This window comes from Protomyctophum parallelum (genome assembly GCF_964188405.1).
Source record: "Protomyctophum parallelum genome assembly, chromosome: 19".
NCBI lineage: Eukaryota > Metazoa > Chordata > Actinopteri > Myctophiformes > Myctophidae > Protomyctophum > Protomyctophum parallelum.
In genome coordinates, this window is record NC_139717.1 from 43049456 (window position 1) to 43070562 (window position 21107).

At 43.5% G+C, this 21107-nt stretch overlaps 1 protein-coding gene across 15 annotated transcripts in view; it reads left to right on the forward strand.

The window, feature by feature from the left end:
* The window catches only part of col12a1b (collagen, type XII, alpha 1b), a 168410-nt gene that overhangs the window by 68321 nt on the left and 78982 nt on the right, over positions 1–21107 (forward strand). For 3 of the 15 annotated variants that reach the window (XM_083790291.1, XM_083790277.1, XM_083790284.1), the window contains exons 26-40: positions 556–692; positions 2781–2910; positions 4738–4877; positions 6400–6532; positions 7479–7496; positions 9488–9627; positions 13106–13235; positions 14318–14466; positions 14727–14856; positions 16058–16206; positions 16494–16623; positions 18292–18440; positions 18814–18943; positions 20575–20714; positions 20887–21016. In XM_083790291.1, the coding sequence (XP_083646417.1) occupies positions 556–692; positions 2781–2910; positions 4738–4877; positions 6400–6532; positions 7479–7496; positions 9488–9627; positions 13106–13235; positions 14318–14466; positions 14727–14856; positions 16058–16206; positions 16494–16623; positions 18292–18440; positions 18814–18943; positions 20575–20714; positions 20887–21016 (1935 nt within the window). The remainder of the gene's footprint in view (positions 1–555; positions 693–2780; positions 2911–4737; positions 4878–6399; positions 6533–7478; positions 7497–9487; positions 9628–13105; positions 13236–14317; positions 14467–14726; positions 14857–16057; positions 16207–16493; positions 16624–18291; positions 18441–18813; positions 18944–20574; positions 20715–20886; positions 21017–21107) is intronic. The other 12 variants (XM_083790282.1, XM_083790283.1, XM_083790285.1 and 9 more) reach the window with 11 other exon arrangements.

Below are 21107 nucleotides of genomic sequence, written 5' to 3' on the forward strand. Positions count from 1 at the left end.
TAGTCACTGCCACTAGGCTGTGGAGTGTGTACAACCATGTGTCTCCTCTGACACACGCGCTGTCACAAAGCCACTAAAACATTAACTGACTCGCCGCCAGCAAATAATAAGACATGGCTGCATAGTAGCACTTTGAGATTCTTGCGAATGCAAAGTGCATTATAAATAAAATCCATCATTATTAATATTATATCTTCACTAGCATCCATTGGAAGAGAAGGTGGCGGAGCGTCACAGGGAGAGCGAAGTGGTTGTGATGAGTTTAACCCGGTGAGGGTTGAGATTAGATCAGCTGAAATACGATAAGATATGCCGCAGCATCAATGTGTCCGTTCCATAGCTTAGGATCATCAAACTTGTTCTGGTAACAACTGTAGCTGTGACCCCCTGCTTCTTGACGTGGGGTCTGGGGTCCCCCAGGGGACACTGAGAAGTTGGCTGTCTGTGGCCAAATGTAAACTGGGGGTCCTTGAACAAAAAAATACAAAACGAAAAAAAAGGTCAAGGATCACTGGTCTAGAGAATGTCCAGTAATTGTCAACCCTTCCCCACCAGTGCCTATGCCTCCTGTTGGGAAACTCAGGATCAGAGATGTTACCCACAGCGCCATGAAGCTCAACTGGGACGCTGCGCCGGGCGCTGTCCTCAAGTATATCATCACCTACAAGCCCGATGAAGGAGACCTCAAAGAGGTCAGTCTTAACACTTATTAACCACTTTTCACTTTCACTCAGCTATATTCAGTGCCAAAAAATAGCTGGTAATGCGTCGCATGCATGCCAAGTTTCACCATGGTAAGAGGTGAAATTGAATTAAGCATTACAATTACATATTCACCTGGACCTTCTCCATTTTTACCAAAAGGCTGACTTTCTAAGAGCCTGTGGATTGACGGCTTCCTACGTTAGACATGTTGGAAAATCTTCCGATTGTTTGTGACGTCACCAATAAAGCCAGCTAAAAGCACAGTGCGGACTTTATAAGCCTAACATTTTGGGTTGTTTTACTCGGCAGTCTTCGGTGATATCTTGTTTGTTCTGGGACGGGTGACAAGTCAAGACTAAAGAGTTATAACCCTTCTCAAAGTGGAGAGGGAGCTTTAGCTTCCTTGGCAGAGGATTATGGGAAAATGTGTCTGCTGGCAGCGGAGGGCTGTCTCCAACCGTCATCCTCCAGCCTGTTTAGATCACAGCCGTGTCACTCCATCCTGGTAATATTTCACAGGGATGTCAGCGAAAAAGCCAAACAGTCTGGGACCCAGAGACAGCCGAAAGGTGTCTGTGCAGGACACCTGCGAGAAGTCTCCAGAGCTTGTCAAACCCAGATCCACTCCCTCCAGGATTGCTTTTCGATGAATTTATGTCTTCCAAAAGGTTAAGCCTTGCGCTACTGTAGATTCATGCAAGCGAGAAAAACAAACGCATGACTAAGCTCATCGCTGCAGTATATCAACCGTCTTCTGCTTCATCTAAGAGGTTGTGATATATGTGTAGGTCAAGAGATGTTAAACATGATTTATGCCCCACGGTAGTTCCTCTTCTACGTGAGCCTCCTGGTTTAAGAGAGTCCTTACATGTGAATGATGTCTAGCGAGAACTTATTTTTTTCTGCTTTTAACTTCTTCTCAAAAAAAGTATTTTTTCTTCCGTGAAAGTGAAACTTTCATATATTCTCAATTAATTTGCTTTAATCTTGATGATTATGGCATACAGCATTTGAAAATCAAACAATCCACTAAAAGTGTTTTTTTTTAATCCATAAATGTCAACAAACCTGCGGCTTCCATAACACCTCAACAATGCCACAGGCATCACTTCCATGCCACTTCCATGCCACGGCCCATTGATGAAATGATTTGTTCAAAAGTAGCCCAGACCAAGTATGGACTGCATATCCTTTTGGTTTTAAATTCTTTACTTTATGCACAATGAATTGAGAATATATGCTGTGTGTGTGTGTGTGTGTGTGTGTGTATATATATATATATATATATATATATATATTAGGGCTGTCAAAGTTAACGCACTATTAACTAGTTAACTCACAATCCTTTTAACGGCACTCATTTTTTTAATGCGCGATTAACTCACTGTGAAGTTTGACAGAATGGTTGAGAGACGCATGCATGTGAATGCAGGCAGTCAGTGAGCCCCGCCTCTCTCCCCCTCTCTCTCTCTCTCCCAGTGAGTCTACACAATTAGAAAACTTAGAAAGAATGTTAGTTTGGGTCTGGAAGGCTAAATGTCATCAAATGGTGGTCCGTGGCTCAAATGCAGAATAAATAATGGGCCTTGATATGAAAAATCTTGAAAACCACTGATTTAAGGTATATTTAGAATGTATACAAAATATGCGATTAATTTGCGATTAATCACAGTTAACTATGGACAATCATGCGATTAATCAGATTAAATATTTTTATCGATTGACAGCCCTAATATATGAGGAAATTGACATTTTGTTAACCAACATGCCGGTGTTCATTTCATTTACCTCAGAGAGCATACCCATGAGGATTGGTTAAATTGACAACAAATGTAGCTGCAAATAGTTATTCCTCAAAATGTTTTCTAAATGTTGATTGTCTCCAAACTCTTATTTGAGCCCAAATATATATAGTGCACCAATATATCATATCTACTCAGTAAAATCCTGAGTATTAAATCAAGAGGTCCAATTTGTACACTCACAGATTTAAAACGAAGACTCAGGATTCTGCAGTGTAACGGTTATTATGTTATAATAATACAGATTCCTTTCCTGAATGTCACATGTTGCAGACTGAAGTGAACGGTGACATCACCTCGTTGGATCTGGGCGGCCTGATCTCTCAGCAGGAGTATGACGTGACCGTCACACCCGTCTATGCCGTAGGACCTGGACGCCCCATGCTGGGACAGGCCATCACAGGTTAGAATGGCATCGCTTCCCTTTAACACATTTAGTACAGGAAGTGCCTTCAAAATAAAGGCTATAGAGTGCCAGAGTTGTCTGATCGCTTTTACTTTGAAAGCCATGAAACAGGAAACACTTGCCTAAAAAAGTTGACTTTACAAAGGGACCTCACATCCCCGATCATCTTAATATATTGTTTTACGCTCCAAAAAACGTTCATATTTTGCGGGAGAGACGGATGAGGAGCAGAAATGAAGCGCCAGCATATCGATCCATTCATCACCGCGGAGAGCGCCTTGGATTAGGAGATACGAGTCATTCTTTCCGCCGCGCTAACATGGGAGTCAATGACAAGCTAATAGTTGCACTGAGCGTTAGCATACGGCAAGCGAAAAGCGAAATGCCAAAAAAAAAATAGGAAAAATTCTGAATATTCTTATCTCGCCCCGCGTCGCTGGGACGTCGCTAGGACGTCCTCACACGTCAATAGTACTAATATTTCGGGGTCCTTATGACGTTCTCAGACGTCCTATGTACAGAATCTGTTTTTAATAACTAAAAAACACATAATGTGTTTGACACCTAAAGTCAATGTTTGGAAATCGTCACTGTAGGTCTGGAAAAAAAATCATTAACATGGTGAATCACATCTTGATGACATCATCAAGATGTGATTCACTATGTTAATGATTTTTTTCAGACCTCCAGTTCTAGGAAACACAGAATGGGGGACTTTTTTAATTATTGCCACACAACAGCTCAAAGGTATATTAATGACATAGTAAAATGTTGAAAATGAGTGGTCTTGCCCTTTAAGTATGGAGATACAAGATTTCTTTGTGACAATTATTATATACCTGTGGTTTTCAACCAGTGGTCCGATGACCCTAATAGATCTTTAACTCTTGAGGGCGTGAAATGAAACCAAATTTACCCCTAAAAGAGTAGAATTATTGTTAATCATCTACATTACTTAATTTAGAAGAGGTTTTGTTTTAGGGAAATGTAGAAGAATTGTTATTTTGATCGTTTGCCTCTCCTATGGCACCACACATCACTACAGCATGAAATTGTGGACAATATCCTATCCAAAAACATATAGGCTATATATATTTTTTTTGTCATCTTTTTGTCTTGTTTTGTTTGGTCTGAGATCTCATCTCATCAAATGGTGGTACGCGGCTCAAATGCCGAATAAATAATGGACCTTGATATGAAAACCAGTGCTATACAGCTTGAAAAGGATTTCACAGGTTCGGATCCGTTCTTACTCCACCTGACTTAATTACACCCACAGTCACAGATGTTTCGTGTTACGTAGCACTTTCAGTGGATGAATTACAACAACAACGGTAAATGAAGAGTCATGTACAAAAGACCATAATGTGACGAGCGTTTTATGAGCGCAGTGACATCACTTCCCTTCCTCAACAATCAAACACTATAACGTCTTCAAGCCCAGAGGACAAGTTGAGCTTTCATTGCACATGTCATGGACCAATGCGTGCACGTGTGCATGTGTGATTTAACGTTCAATCATTTACTATATGGGGCTCTGCTCATCATTAATCCCAGGTGAACTTGTTTTGAACATTCTCACACACACACACACACACACACACACACACACACACACACACACACACACACACACACACACACACTGCCAGCATGTTGTGTTTTGCACTTAAAAGCACTTTTAGATAAACACTCCTCACATGTGAAGCAGCAGGCACTCTGCTTAAACGCTCTTAGCTCATCTCTCAAGCCTTCCTCATAATCACCTTCCCTCCCTCCCTCCCTTCCCGCCACCTCCCTTCTTGTTTTCAAACATGTGAGCAGATGTCGTTCCGGCCCCTCAGGACCTGCGCTTATCCGAGGTGACCCAGACCTCCTTCCGAGCCACCTGGGAGCACGGGGCCCCGGACGTGGCCCTCTACCGCATCGGCTGGACCAAGAGGGGAGAAAACAATTTCCAATACGTAGGTTGAAGTTATTGCCTTTGATTCATGATGGTAGTGGTTTTGTTATGCATGACACAAAAGTCTAAAATAATAGAATAGAATAGACCCAGGTAGAAAAAGAGTGGGGGTGATGATGTGGGCTAAACCTGACTCCGCCAGATAGTGGCAGTAGTGAGTTCCTCCTCCTGCTCCCATCTGGTCTTGGGGCAGAGAAGATGTACTCCAATCAAATGCCGATCGGAGCGATACGCGGCCGTATGCGGCCGCTAGAGGCGGGACCAACGTGAGACTGGTGACGTATTGAAGCTATGCCACGGTGCAAATGTAAACACAACCTAACAGGACTATACAACCTTTTGTCCCGCTGCTTCGGGTGCATCGTTTCTGCTTGAGTGAGACCAGATGCAGGTAGGAGGAGGGAACTTGTGAACTCAATGCTGCCACAATCTGGCGGGTTAGATGTGGGCCAGATTTGAACCAAATTAGGGATGATCACATGCTTTTTGCTCCCGGTCCGATTCCGATAATTTGATTTTGAGACATGCCGATACCGATTTTTCCCGATCCGATCTTTATATTTGATCCCATTCTGACCTGAGATCAGATTCATACGAGTTTTCCACTGGACACACACTGGTCTGATTAACCCATTCTGACCTGAGATCAGATTCTAAAAATGTCAGTCGTTCTTCGATTTTTCAAAAAATAGCAGACCTACAAGCTCGTATCGCGCCACTCGGTGGCGCGATATGAGCTTGTAGATCTGCTATTTTTCAATAGCTAAAGCATAACATGATGCTGACACCAAAATGGGTGCCCGTTCAGAATGGGTTATACAACACTTATGCCATGTGAGAAATGTATGTCACTAGTGTAATGTAGTCAAAGTTACAACTCTTGTAGAGAAAAAAAAACATTTGCATGGCTATCATTCAGAGATAGATAGTAGGCCTACTACTACATGACATGATCATATCATGCATAGTGGGGGTTGCGTTTGTTTTCATCTATTCCACACCCCTGTGAATGTCTTTGCTGCATGATCTTCTCTCTGAGAAGTGTTTGCCACTGCTGGAACTATAGTGTCCCAGGAGGACAAACATCATGCATAAACATGACAGTTTTTTTTTTTTGTCGGGGACATGATACGCTCTAAAATGCAAACAGGTTTAAGATAAGAATAAAGAAGACTTCTGAGAATATAGTGTAGGATTCAAACCAGGATTCAAACCAAGCAGCCGGCATTAGTCAGCCAATCCAGGTAATCAAAGGCTGAGATCAATCTCAAGTTGTTTCCTAGTCCCCATCAATGTGCAATCAGGCCTTTGTTCTGTTCAACTCTGGCGAGTATACCACTGAGCATACCGTAAGACGCCTACTGATTTTAAGTTGCACTGAAGGAAAAGTAGCAAAATGTCTACTCATTCAATTTCAATAAATCACCACCTGACAATGTCCAGTGTGTGCCTGGGGAAATTGTTCTTTATTAGCACTGCTACTATTTTCCCTTCCTTTTTGTCTCTCTGACGCGCTCCACCAGGCCATTCTGAACCACGACGAAACCAGCCATGTCCTGGAGAACCTGGACCCGGATACTCCCTATGATGTCACTGTAACTGCCATCTACCCTGACGAATCGGAAAGCGAGGATCTGATGGGAAACGAGCGCACCTGTAAGCAAACCACGCCTCCTTTCCCTCCCCCTCCTGCATTTTCAGCTCTGTTACCAACTTCACGAAAGACTGCTTTATTTTGAACTTTTGAGTGGTGCTAGCCCCTCCTATGTACAGGTTTGTTTTTCCTTAAAGGTTTTATGACATTCATTTTCATAAATTTTTCTTTTTCTTTTTTCTTTTAGGTTTTATGACCTCAATTACACCCAAAAAACCTGAACTTTGAACATTCAGTGGATTTTCTGTGGTCTGAAGTTTTCTTTGGGGTTTTTTGGGCCTTTTGAGCTACAATGAAAACAGGCAACACAGTGAAACAGTGACATCTGCTGGCAAATCCCATTGACATATATGGGATTTGCAGTAAGTGATGTCACTTACTGCCGGCAAATCACAGCACCTGTTTGAGCCAGAAAACCCCAGATCAAAGAAAATCTACTGAATGTTAAAAGTTCATGTTTTTTGGGTGCAATTGAGATTAGAAAACCTAAAAAAAACAAGAACAATTCCAAAACCTTTTTTTTTATGTCACAATCCCTTTAAACAAACATTAAAAAGCCATTGACATGGGTTTGTTTTGTTTGATAATTGCGTCATAAATGATGTATATATTGCTCCCCTCACTTCACACAGGGGTGATTTTTTTACTGTGTGAAATTCTCCGACTCTCACAGTCATGGACCTGTAATGGTCCATTTGAACCCCGAGGGCCCCTGGACCCCACTTTGAAAACCACTGTCTTATTGTATTTTTGATATTATATGATGTGCATTTTGGTTTATCCTTTATTTAATTGGTATCTACTGTATGCGTCTAGCTGCTGATCCAGGATGATAATACAATGTCTTGTTTTATTTTGTAACAGTATAATATCTTGTTGGACATTCTCAAGAACACTCATGCATTTGAAATAACACTGTGTTTCCCCCCCCCCAACATCTCTTTCTAGTGCTAAAGATGCCATCTGGTATGTTATTTGAAACGGGGAAAGACGTTATAATAATCTTCATGTCCATGTCTGTGTGGTTGGAATGGTAATGTGGACGATAATGAGTGTTAATGGAAGTAGCACACTTTTATTTGCCCTTCATAACTGCATGTGCATTTTTTGTGCCTCTAAATGCGTTCACACCGAAGGAAGCTCAGATATTAAAAATAATATATATTTTTTAAAGGCATGGAAAAAACTACAGTAGGCCTATATTTACAACATCAGACCTTTTGGGCAGCTAAAGTCAGTCTAGTACTAGCCTCGGAAACCCAGGCGTTTTATTTCCTGGAAGAGTCTAGTACTAACAATTGTGGTAGCGGGATTTACAGACTGCCAAATATATATATCACTGTGTACTTGTTTAGCTTCCATTCAATCTTCCTTTCAATCTCATTGAAATGTCTAGTCATCAACTTTTCACACCAACGTGCTCATTCTAACTGTGGGGAAATAGATACACTGCTACTGTGTATCACATCTAGCGGTACATCTGTAATGATATTGACACTGTCTGCAGCAAACTGTTCGCAAGCTTAAACTAGCTACAGTGATGACCACATTAATTTGTCTTTTGGCTTGGACGAATTCCCCTCTGTATCATTTTGACTTCTCCTCTACAAGTTACACTTTAGCAGACACTCTCATCCAGAGCGACATAGCCTAATACATTGAGGGGGGTTGACAGACTGTTGCACAGTGATTTATTGCTACCAATGTGAACACACAATCAGAGCAAAATGCAAAAAAAGTGTGAATATTGACCAGTAACAGACGGTCCGCCATGGGAACCTCATTGTCGGCCACTTAGTTTTAATACCTTTGCCAACTGAGTCGTTTTGATACCGTTGTCCACTGGTCGCTGTCTAACATTTTATCTCCATATCATCTCTAATGCCGCGGCACATTTCCCGTTGAAAACATCGTGTGTTCATGTCTGCCATTCATCAACATTCACACCAGTCATTGAATGAATGTCATTGTTGCATGTTTCATTCCTCACAGAGGGCAAGGGTTCAAGTCATGGATAACACTTCAATTCAGAACAAAGAATTCCATCTTTAGTTAAGATGAAAGCTCTTAACATTATGAGGTTGTTGTCTACAAAGTAAAGAAAAAGAAACACTAAGAGTAGGTCTATACTAATTTTCAATGTTTGGGACTCATTTCTGATTTGTCAATTTTTTTAAAAGTGCCTCCATCAGTGGCTTAACCTATTTCCAATTTATCACTTAAAGGTATATTCAGTGATTTCACTTAATTCAAATATCACTTATTTTTTTGTTTTGTTGTGATAATCCTCCCTACTATAGAGTGTGCTGACCATATAAGGAGTTCCTCCCTGTCCCCAGTTAACCCCTGGGGGTCAAAAAACCTTAGGTTTCATTTTTGACTCTCTATCCTGATTGGATGAAAGGCTGGGTCCCAGCCAAAAACGAAACCTACGGGTTTTTTTTAGTGAAATCCCTGAATATACCTTTAACAACTTTTGAAACACTATTTTATACAGTTGAATTGTAATGCACTGTGAGTTTGTAAATCTGCTATTTTAGAAAAACTGAAACATTTTGACAAAACTGGGAAAAAAAAAATCTGCAAATCTTTAAAACGCGATGGGATAGCTATTTCAATTCATTCAAAGTCCCTTGACTCCAACCCTTGCCTGCCAGAAGCTTCAATCTCAATGTTTTGACTCACTATATGTTCCTCATCAATTATATCATCATCACCATCATTACTCCATCCAGCTTCTTGGTCTATGACCCGTGGGATTCGAGTCAAGCTGTTGCCGCTGCCTGGGGCTTCCTGGCCCAACGTTCATGCCACTAATCCCACACCATTTTCACCATCATTATCTTCACAATCATCCTCATCATCATCATCATCACATCATCATCCTCGTCACAGTTTCCAACATGAAGGTGTGTGTGTGTGTGTGTGTTCTAACTGCGAGTCCTGTGTGTCCCCAGTGGATATCGGCCCGCCCCAGAACCTGCAAGTGTTCAACGCAACCACCACCACCCTGACGGTGAAGTGGGAGCACGCGCCTGGTCCCGTCCAGAACTACAAGATCACCTTCCAACCTGTGGCTGGAGGGAAGACCCTCTCGGTGAGTACGCTGTCACCGTATGTTCATACCCGGTGGGACACATTAAGTACTGTATCGTAATTGCTTATTGTTATGCCTAATATGAGGAATATTAGAGGAAATATTCATGTTTCCATGTTAGAGGAAGCGGGCTGTGTGCCATTATCGGCTGAGTGCCTCCTATCCCAGATGTCTCATTGAATTACAAAATCAACAACACAGTAGAGTCAAATCTTCTTTTGAGAGCATCTTCCCTTTGCCTACATTACATACAGTATAACTGTAACACTGAGCTATTGTACTTGCGTGCTAGGGGAGCAGTTAACAGTGCTCTCACTTGACCGGGGACCTCCCTAATTCGCTTCAGCCAGCCGGTGTCAAGAAAGGGATGTATTAATATTGTATTAATGTCAGTGAAAGCCAGGGAGGTCTTCCACGGTCACTGGATCGTGCTCCCTGCACACGCATGAGAAACAAAGCTTCTATGAAGCCGGCGGTCAGTAATTTCTCCCACACACCGTGAAACGCGAGGGGACCTCCGCAAAACAATGACGTCAACAAAAACAACCGCAGCCACCCAGTCAGTCAAGCCATTTAGGAGGAGGAACATCCAGATTTGTCTGTGCTCTTTCGCCATAGTTTGGACATTAATGGACCACGACAGCCGCCAACGTCCTCGCAAGCCTGTTTGTATACTTATATAAGTATTTCTTTGGCAGACCAGATCTCCACATTCCAGCATTATTACCCAATACCGATCAGGGCTACACTACAAACGACTGGGCTTACCTTGAGGGAAGCTGCTGCTTGTATGAGAAGAATCCCACGCGGCTACGAATTTCTTTTTTTTTTTATTGTGTCCTTTGAGATGTTATGACAGCATCACCCCAAACAACGTGTCAGTGACTGAGGCATGATGTCATGAGTGCAAATCTGTTTACTTGCATTTCTCATCCCCCAGCAGAATGCATTGCGTATATCACAACACGCTTCGAACATCCCGCCCGCACATCTGGTGGCAAGTTGTCACTTACTGAATGGTTGTTATATATGATATATGATTATCCCATTCTGACCTGAGATCAGATTCATACGAGGTTTCCGCCGGACACACACACTGGTCTGATGAACCCATTCTGACCTGAGATCAGATTCTAAAAAATGTCTGTCGCTCTTCGATTTTTCAAAAAATAGCAGACCTACAAGCTCGTATCGCGCCACTCGGTGGCGCGATATGAGCTTGTAGATCTGCTATTTTTAAATAGCTAAAGCATAACATGATGCCGACACCAAAATGGGTGCCCGTTCAGAATGGGTTATATGAACATGCATCCTATGTAATGCTTGTGGTGAAATGAGGATCTGATTCTGCACAGAACTCGAGCTGTAACCGGATTGACCCACTTAAGCCCTATATATATACTTAGATCTGCTATGTTCACTCATTTGGAAAATATAAAACAATCAGCAGTTGATGTGTTTAAACTCTCAAAAATGGATACCCTGCACGGTCATGGGCTACGTTGTTTACGTGGAAGATAAACTACAATAACAAAGCTTCCAGCTTCCAGCCCGTACTGTCTGGTTCCTTCAGATTTTGGTCAACCAACCAACAGTCCACCAAAAAAAAAAGAAAATAAATTATTATATGAACTCATAATTCAAATACATAAATAAATACAAAATCTCCAAACCATGAAGGATATTTATTGCATTTCACGTTGTCAAATGTAACATCTCATATTTCTTCCCGGCCTTCACACAGCTTGTTTTCTCATCCCCACGATGAGCATGTTTACTCTATTGTATTCTGTCCTCGCCGTGATGATATATCGCAGCATTGTTTTCTTTAGGCTTTCCCGGAGGGCCTACTTTGGATTCCCTTGTTCACAGATTCACACAGACACACTTATTTCATGATAAATACTATAAATGGCGAGGTTGTTCTCTGACGCTATATTGTGAAAGCGCTTGCTCAGTTCAGACGGGTGGCATTAGATGAATAATCAGTCTTTTGGGAGTTTCCCTTTTGTTTCTCTAACATGGGGATGGGGCGGATAATTGATTACAGATTTCATTGCTGCTTTAATTAATTGTATAGATCTACATGTAACATGTATATGTAATAGCAATACTTATGGTAAATCTGTATTGCTCTTTTCTAAAATCAGACTTTACAAAGGGCATTGACAAGCATAATATTGTACAGCAGTGGCTCTCAATCTTTTTCATGTCAAGGTCCCCTAAATGAATGTGTATTTTGCTGCAAAAGATTTAGGACCACATACACGAGATTTATGGTGTTAAAAATGTCAAAAGATATTCAAACATTTTCAAAGAATGTAAAACATTTATAATTAATGTATATAGGGCCCTGGGGGTTGGACCCCACTTTGAGAACCACTGTACAGTTGTAGAGTACATTAAATTAATTGCATGTCAAGTTGAATGATGGCGGAGACAGTTTAGAGTTGTTCTTGGCTCTGGGCCACATTGTTCTTGAGGTATTTTCTGCACTGAGCTGTGGCTGCGACCCTGACCACAGAAATAATGTACACGTGTCATGATGTCATCCATTCGACATACTGTGACGAATGGTGCCCTTGTGCTGGTTGAGAGACTGTCAAACAAAGTCACAAAGTCAAGATGTTGGACCCACAGGTTGCTTAGCTAGTCTGGCTGATGCAGACCACATGGTTCATCGTCTCAGTTCAGTTTTCAATATTCACTCGTCCACTGTGCGACTGCCTGGATAGGTTCTGATGTTTGAATGTAAAACGCTTCTCATCTGCCTATCATTTAACGGGGCCACTACTCCTGAAACAGTGAAACGTGATATATATATAAAAATACTAATGATATACAAAATAAAAAAAACGTGCTCACTTGCTCGCTCGCTCGCATGCATGCATGCATACAGTACATACAGTACATACACAAATTGAAGACTTTTTTTTACTATCTAACTTATTGGCAGTTATACAGCTGATGCGTCATGATGTTCAACTACTTTAACTACGTTGTGATCTTGTCAGGACGACCCGTTGTGAGCTTGTAGATTTTTGTAAATGCTAAATAGGGCTTAAGTAGTAGCCTACTCAATATTTATATTTATACGTTTGTATTATATTTCTTTGCTTATAACATAACATTTTATAGTTTAACGCTCAACTCAACTCAACTCAACTTTATTTATATAGCACATTTAAAACAACCATAGCTGCCACAAAGTGCTGTACAGTACATAGGTAAAACAGTAAGTAAACACATAGACTAAAAACACAGAATACAAAGACAGCACACAAAACAAGAAAAGGAGGGGGGGGGGGGGGGGGGGAAGCAAGTTCAGGAACAGAGGTCTCATGCTGTGTTAAAAGCCAAAGAATAAAAGTGCGCTGACAAAATATGGGTCAAAACATTGGTAGTCGGTCGTCTAGGACTGTCCAAAATCTGTATCGGTCCCAACGAATCCATGTCCTGACCCGTTTTCTCCTCACAGACCCAGGTGGGAGGGAAGAAGACCAGTGTGATACTGCAGAAGCTGACTCCGGACACGCCCTACCTCATCACCCTGGCCTCTGTGTATGCCAACGGAGGCAGCCGGAACATCTCTGGCCAAGGAAAGACCAGTAAGAAAATGTTTTGATTTGTTTTTGTTCATCGCAGTTTTACATGGATTAAAGTTCTCAGTCGCCACGACTGATTTCAGTCATTTGGATTCCATATACAGTAAGCCCAGCGTGTCTTCTGTGAAAGCATGCTGCGCAACGAAAATAGCCAATCTACAAGCGTAGATTGTAGATTATTAGTATTTGAAGTGATCAAAACTAGCAATAGAATAACTTTTGAAGCATCTTCCAGAAACATGAAAGGTCTTAGAAATGTCATGATTTCTTCAGCTGGTACGTCGGCCTAAAACATCCTCATTACATTTTCCGTCTTGAGATTTGATTTTGCTTTATTTAGGGAAGTGATCTCACCGAGATTAGGAAACAATCCAGCCCAAAGTGTCAAATGTTTTCAAGATGCTTTTCGTCAACTGAACATTGATTTACAGATACGGCCTTTCGTTACACAGATTTCAGCTTTTGATAGCCGATTCTTCTATTGATAGCGGCAGCTGAGGAAGCTGCCACTTCCACAGAGCAGTTGTGTGCCTTGCTCGCTGGCACCTCAGCAGCAACTCTTGTGTCATCCAATCTCGCATTCGCTCCCTGCCAATCTGGAGAGTCAAACCCACCAACCTTCTGGTCACAAATCCCAGTTCTCTAACCTTTGAGACAACGTTGGACCAATCGTGCTTTTAAGAGTAAATGGTAAATGGTGCATTTATATATTGCGCTTTCATCCAAAGCGCTTTACGTAGATTGTCCATTACATTCACCCATTCATATACACATCCATACACTGATGGCGGAGGAAACCATTGCAAGGCACCAACCTGCACATTGGGACCAATTTGGGGTTCAGTGTCTTGCTCGAGGATATTTCGACACCAACTCTGGGGGAGCCCGGGATCAAACTGGAAACCTTGCGGTACCCATCGGGCTGTCTATACCGGACACTCTACCCCTGAGCCACTGTCGTCCCAAGAGTGTCCCTTTGTACAGCCGACTTTTACCTTCTGTGTATTATGGGATTTGAACCCACTGACCTCCTTGTGAATCTGGCCAGAAGCCCATTTCTCTGGTGTTGTGCCGTGTTCCATCAGAGCCTCTGGGTGGAGCGAGGAACCTGCAGGTGCTCAACCCCACCATGAGCACTCTTGATGTGCGCTGGGAGCCCGCCGAGGGAAACGTGAAGGAATACAACGTGCTGTATGTGCCCACCGATGGAGGAGCTGAGAGCATGGTAGGACTGGTACGAACACTATCAGCTTAACTTGGGACACAAATACTGTGTCTACCGCTTATCCGACTCCGGATAAGCTGTTGAAGATGGATAGATGATGGATGGACAAATACTGTGTGCACAGTCAAACGCTGTACTTTCTCAATGAATGTGCAGAAATGCATAGGGTTTCCCAGTCGTGAAATCTGCACTTACTTGCAGAAGAGAACAACGTACGGTACAACTAGAGTCTTCTCTAATTCACGTCCTCTGTTGTTAACAATAATCAGGAACAAGTGTCAGGGTCCACCACCAACACTGTGCTGCAAGGCCTTCAACCCGACACGCTGTACACGGTCTCACTGGTGCCGGTCTACGCTGAGGGAGCTGGCCAGATGATGTCTGAGAATGGAAAGACAAGTAAGACTGGCTACTCATCAACTCCCAAATGACAAAACTCTTTGCCACAGCAGATCATCTGTTTGGATCTGCTTCTGTTCTCTGTGTCTTCCTCGGTCACTGCAGCCACCTGCGATGTCCTCTCTCACCAAATCAATAAACCTCCTCTCTGACCTTCCTCTCCTCCTCTTGTCCGGTAGCTCCATGTTCAGCATCCTTCTCCCAATAAAGATAAACGATAAACGATAAAGAAAACTACATTTTACATGAAATAGAAATTTGCCTATTGCACACTGGCATTCGGTATACAACAATAAAAAATCACACCTGTGTGAACCGAGTGGTGCAACTCCCCTCTCTCCCCCCTCCTCTCTCTCTCTCTCTCCCTCTCTCTCTCTCTCTCTCTGCTCCGTCAGATTAGCTTTATTATGGATATCAATCTGCGTCGCTGAGAACTATTTTTTTATTATTATTTTGGCTCGGCCTTTCCTTCTTTAGCGAACCTAGACCGGGTTGCACAACAGCGGTCCCGTCCACCTCCCATTATACAGGCAAACTAAAAGCTGAATAACTCCTAATCTACGGAGCTCTCCGTGGTTTGGTCAATTAGCGCGATGTTCGGAGGTCTTTGCTGATTATCCGGTGGTCTAGATGGAAACATTGGTGCTTTCTAGAGCAAGGATGGCTATATTTTAGCTCGCTAGCATTGACGCTATTTATTTAGCACAAGATAGACGCCCACAACATCTGTTTCTGTGCTGCGTGCGCAGCCTCACAGACCGTGGCAGTCAGAAGTTGGATTTGCGTCCAGCAGGTGGCAGCCATGTCACATACTTCTCTCGTTCCAATTTCACGCATGCGCACACCACTCGTGCTCACCACTGATACATACAGGTACACGGACATTGCTGGATGTAGGAGTGGTTGCACCACTCAAAAACATCATAACATAGAATACACAAATGCATTAATATACTTTCTAAAACGGCTAGTCCCAATACTTCTGATTGGCTGGTTGCCATGGTAAATATCACGATAATCCACACCTTCAATCACTTTATATCATTCCCAGCTGCGTTGCATTGATACCGCAGCTCTGTAGCTGAATTGGGGAAGGGGAACACTTGATTACCTTCTGTGTATTATGGGATTTGAACCCACTGACCTCCTTGTGAATCTGGCCAGAAGCCCATTTCTCTGATGTTGTGCCGTGTTCCATCAGTACCTCTGGGTGGAGTGAGGAACCTGCAGGTGCTCAACCCCACCGTGAGCACTCTTGATGTACACTGGGAGCCCGCCGAGGGAAACGTGAATGAATACAACGTGCTGTATGTGCCCACCGATGGAGGAGCTGAGAGCATGGTAGGACTGGTACGAACACTATCAGCTTAACTTGGGACACAAATACTGTGTCTACCGCTTATCCGACTCCGGATAAGCTGTTGAAGATGGATAGATGATGGATGGACAATTAATGTGTGCACAGTAAAACGCTGTACTTTCTCAATGAATGTGCAGAAATGCATAGGGTTACCCAGTCGTGAAATCTGAACCTACAGTACACACTTGCAGAAGAGAACAACGTACGGTACAACTAGAGTCTTCTCTAATTCACTAGTCTTCTACAATTCACATCCTCTGTTGTTAACAATAATCAGGAACAAGTGTCAGGGTCCACCACCAACACTGTGCTGCAAGGCCTTCGACCCGACACGCTGTACACGGTCTCACTGGTGCCGGTCTACGCTGAGGGAGCTGGCCAGAAGATGTCTGAGAATGGAAAGACAAGTAAGACTGGCTCACTCATCAACTCCCACATGACAAAACTCTTTTTGTCTAATTACTATCGGAGTTGCCACAGCAGATCATCTGTTTGGATCTGCTTCTGTTCTCTGTGTCTTCCTCGGTCACTGCAGCCAACTGGCCTTCCTCTTCTCCTCTTGTCCGGTAGCTCCATCTTCAGCAGCCTTCTCCCAATAAAGATTTGACGTAAAATAGAAATTTGCCTTTTGCGCACTGGCATTCAGTCTACAACAATAAAAACATAACGTAGAATACACAAATGCATTAATATACTTTCTAAAACGGTTAGTCCCAATACTTGATTCTGATTGGCTGGTTGACGTGGTAAATCTCACGATAATCCACACCTTCAATCACTTTATATCATTCCCAGCTGTGTTACATTGATCCCGCTCTGTAGCTGAACTGGGGAAGGGGAACACTTCATTGCCTTATGCAAACGCTGGCCATGCGAGTGTCTAAGCACCGCCCACATTCATATGACTGTGAATATGTGGCTCCGGACAGCCTCATGAAAACATCAAGCACCTCCTATTCCCCCGTCTGAGTAAAAACAAGGAAGTGTTGCTCGCTCTGGTGGGCGCAAAGCGTAGCTACTTTTGTGAATTAGGAATAGTTTTGAGGTTAATATTGCTATATGTTTGTAACCGTTTTAGAAAAGCGATAAGCCACGCGAGGTCCCAGCTTACCGGGTATTTTATAATGGCTGAAAGGGTCGGAGACACTCCGATACGCGTCGTGTCTCACTACGCCCCTCAGCCATTATAAAATACCCGGTAACCTGAGACCTCTTGTGGGCTTATTACTTTAGCCTAAAATGCCAATTCCCATAAGGCCCAAACCGCACCAATGCAACTCCTTGCAACTGCCATTGGGGATAGTGGTTTTATGCAAAGTTCCAACTCCTTGCAACTGTTTGGTTGCAAGGAGTTGCATGGCGAATCATTGGTGCGGTTTGGGCCTAAAGCAGTAACAGTGATCATGGGCTGTAGGCATTAGGTGGTATAGAGCTATTTTAACATTTTGTATGTACCCCTCATCCCTTGTCTGCACCATGTCCAAACCATCTCAACCTTGCCTCTCTTGTTTCATCCCCAAACCTTCTAATTTGGGCTGATCCTCTCATGTTTGATCCTGTCAATCCTCGTCACTCCTAATGAGAATCATCAATTCTGCCACCTCTTGCTCCGCCTCCCGCATTACAAAAGTAACGAACACTAAGTGTAAATGCAACATCGCATATGAAACATACATTAGTCACAATAAACCACCAGTCTTCTACTGATGTCCATTGGGAAGCTCCACTGCAATAGGCTAATGCCTCGTTCGTACTTAGTTGCGTGCTGTTGTCGCGCACTGAAATTTGCCATTAGAGCTCACAAAGCATTGCACTGCCATGCTTTGTACATTAGCTATTTTCAGTGCACAACACGGTGCCTTAAAGTGCCTTAACAGTAGTTGTTTTGGGGAGGGAGAGCTATTGTCATTTACTTCAACCCACACATTATCCCAGCTAATGTGTACTGTAAATTCAAGCCCACAACGTTCTCAAGACAACCTGACCAATTTGGCATTCATCCTGACAATTTGTGCAGACCAGTGTGTATTGTGGGATTCGAAACGGTGATCTTCATTTCTCTGGTGTTGCGTCAGAGCCTCTGGGTGGAGCGAGGAACCTGCAGGTGCTCAACCCCACCATGAGCACTCTTGATGTGCACTGGGAGCCCGCCGAGGGAAACGTGAAGGAATACAACGTGCTGTATGTGCCCACCGATGGAGGAGCTGAGAGCATGGTAGGACTGGTACGATCACTATCAGCTTAACTTGGGACACAAATACTGTGTCTACCGCTTATCCGACTCCGGATAAGCTGTTGAAGATGGATGGATGGATGATGGATGGACAAATACTGTGTGCACAGTTAAATGCTATACTTTCTCAATGAATGTGCAGAAATGCACAGGGGTTTCCAAACCAAAAATCCAAAAGTCTGAACCTACAGGACAGCCTTGCGGAAGAGAACAATGTACTGTACAACTAGAGTCTTCTCTAATTCATTAGTGTCTTCTACAATTCACCACAGGAGGTCCTTTGAACGGTTTGGGTTTAAATGGATTGCTCAAGGGGCGCCTCTGCAGTCCCTTACGCATGTCCTCTGTTGTTAACAATAATCAGGAACAAGTGTCAGGGTCCACCAACAACACTGTGCTGCAAGGCCTTCAACCCGACACGCTGTACACGGTCTCACTGGTGCCGGTCTACGCTGAGGGAGCTGGCCAGAAGATGTCTGAGAATGGAAAGACAAGTAAGACTGGCTCACTCATCAACTACCACATGACATCACAAAACTACAAATGCTGCCTTATTACATTCGTTCCTCTTTTTATTTTGGCTAATTCCTATCGGAGTTGCCACAGCAGATCATCTGTTTGGATCTGCTTCTGTTCTCTGTGTCTTCCTCGGTCACTGCAGCCACTTGCAATGTCCTCTCTCACCAAAATCCATAAACCTCCTCTTTGGCCTTCCTCTTCTGATCCAGTCAGTCATTGTCACTCCTAATGCAATCTGGGAACCCGTCAGCGTAAAAGAGAGGAAGAAACAGCACCCTCTGCTGTTTGTTTCCTTTGCAGTTGCCTCTGGGGCGCTCCGCCCAATAGAAACTGGGTGACACGATGTTGGCCCCGTTTGGCCCGCCCTCAGCCCTCCTGTTCCGGTGGGGCACTTATGTTTTCATTCCCACTAATTCCCAACGTACACACGTTCTGAATGCCCCTGCCGACATGTTCTGTTCTTGAGAGATTACTCCTAATGACAATCGTATAGCATCGTCCAGCTTCGCCTCCTGTCTTATTACAAAAGTAACAATCACTAAGTATAAATGCAACATCACATACTAAACATACACCAAAGACGCCCCTGAGGGCGATAAGCGATCTCGCCCTAAAGGGTGTTCACGGCTACAATGCCATCAAACTACTCTGCCTGATCTCCCCACAGGGTGACTCTCACCTCCATCGGGTTGAGCTCTCTCTCTTGGAGATGTCTCTGCCCGCTTTAGTCGTGATCCGTGACACGTCCCCAGCACTCCTGCACACTCCGATCACATCAATCCTTTTGGCTTTCGGGTCCCTGTTCTGTAGCTCACTGATTGGTACGAAGTCAAAGTGTTGTTGTTGGTCAGTATAATTTCATAGTCGTTCACTGTGAAGTAGTCCTTGTTGTCTGTCTTTAGTGTTGCCTCGGAGATGAGGTACACTTCGCCCTGCTTCACAAAAGAGAAGAGCGTGTCTTGAGTGTACAGGGTTTGATTAGGTCAGATCAACATATGGAATGTCAGAACAGGTCAGCTCCATATATGGAGATCTAAGGGTGGCAGCGGGGCAGTATCTTTAGTTTACAGTGCGCATAGTGCGCATAGTGCGCGCATAGTACAGTGCGCATAGTGCGCGCCAGAATTTTGGGGGCCCTTGGGGGACATTTTGGGGGCCTTTGCAGCAATTTCACATGAGAAATGTACCATCTGATGTTATTTATATTATTAACTTAAAAAAAAAAGGAAAAAAAACTGTTTTTTTTTTGTTTGTTTTTTGGGTGATTCGCAAAGAGGTGGTCCGTGGTCCGGTCGCGGACCGCGGTCCGCCAGTTGAGTACCCCTGCCCTAGTGGGTCTGATCGAGAGTAGCTACTGGGACGTAAGTCGGGACTTGATCACCCCGGCTGGGTCACCTGAGTGAGGGGTATGATGTTCGCGAGACCTGAAACCCAGATGACCTTGGGATACATCACTGAGGATGCTAATGGTGTATGTTCAAACCCATATCTTTCTCATGACAACCTGGCCAATTTTGCATTCATCCTGACAATTTACCTCCTATGTATTGTGGGATTTTTAAAACGGTGACCTTCATTTCCCTGGTATTTCGTCACGTTCCATCAGAGCCTCTGGGTGGAGTGAGGAACCTGCAAGTGCTCAACCCCACCATGAGCACTCTTAACGTGCGCTGGGAGCCCGCCGAGGGGAAGGTGAAAGAATACAAAGTGCTGTATGTGCCCGCTGCTGGAGGAGTCGAGAGCATGGTAAGGATGATCATTCATTACACTGACGACGACTCACACTACATTTGACATTACATTACAGTCACATGGTTGTTGCATTGCAAGTGTGGAATCATTATGGAAACAGTCCCATGTTGAAAGATTTCATGAGCAAAATTAAAATGTCTTCAATCTATATTCTTGTGCTAATCAGGATACAGTGTCGGGGTCCACGACCAACACTGTGCTGCGTGCTCTAAAGCCTGACACGCTGTACACGGTCTCACTGGTGCCGGTCTACGCAGAGGGAGACGGAAAGAAGATGGCCGAGAATGGAAAGACAAGTAAGATATGCTCATGAGCTCCTAAATGACAAAGTGACACTAATGCCGAATTCACACCAGCAGCGGTAGTGATTTCTACCACTGTATTTTT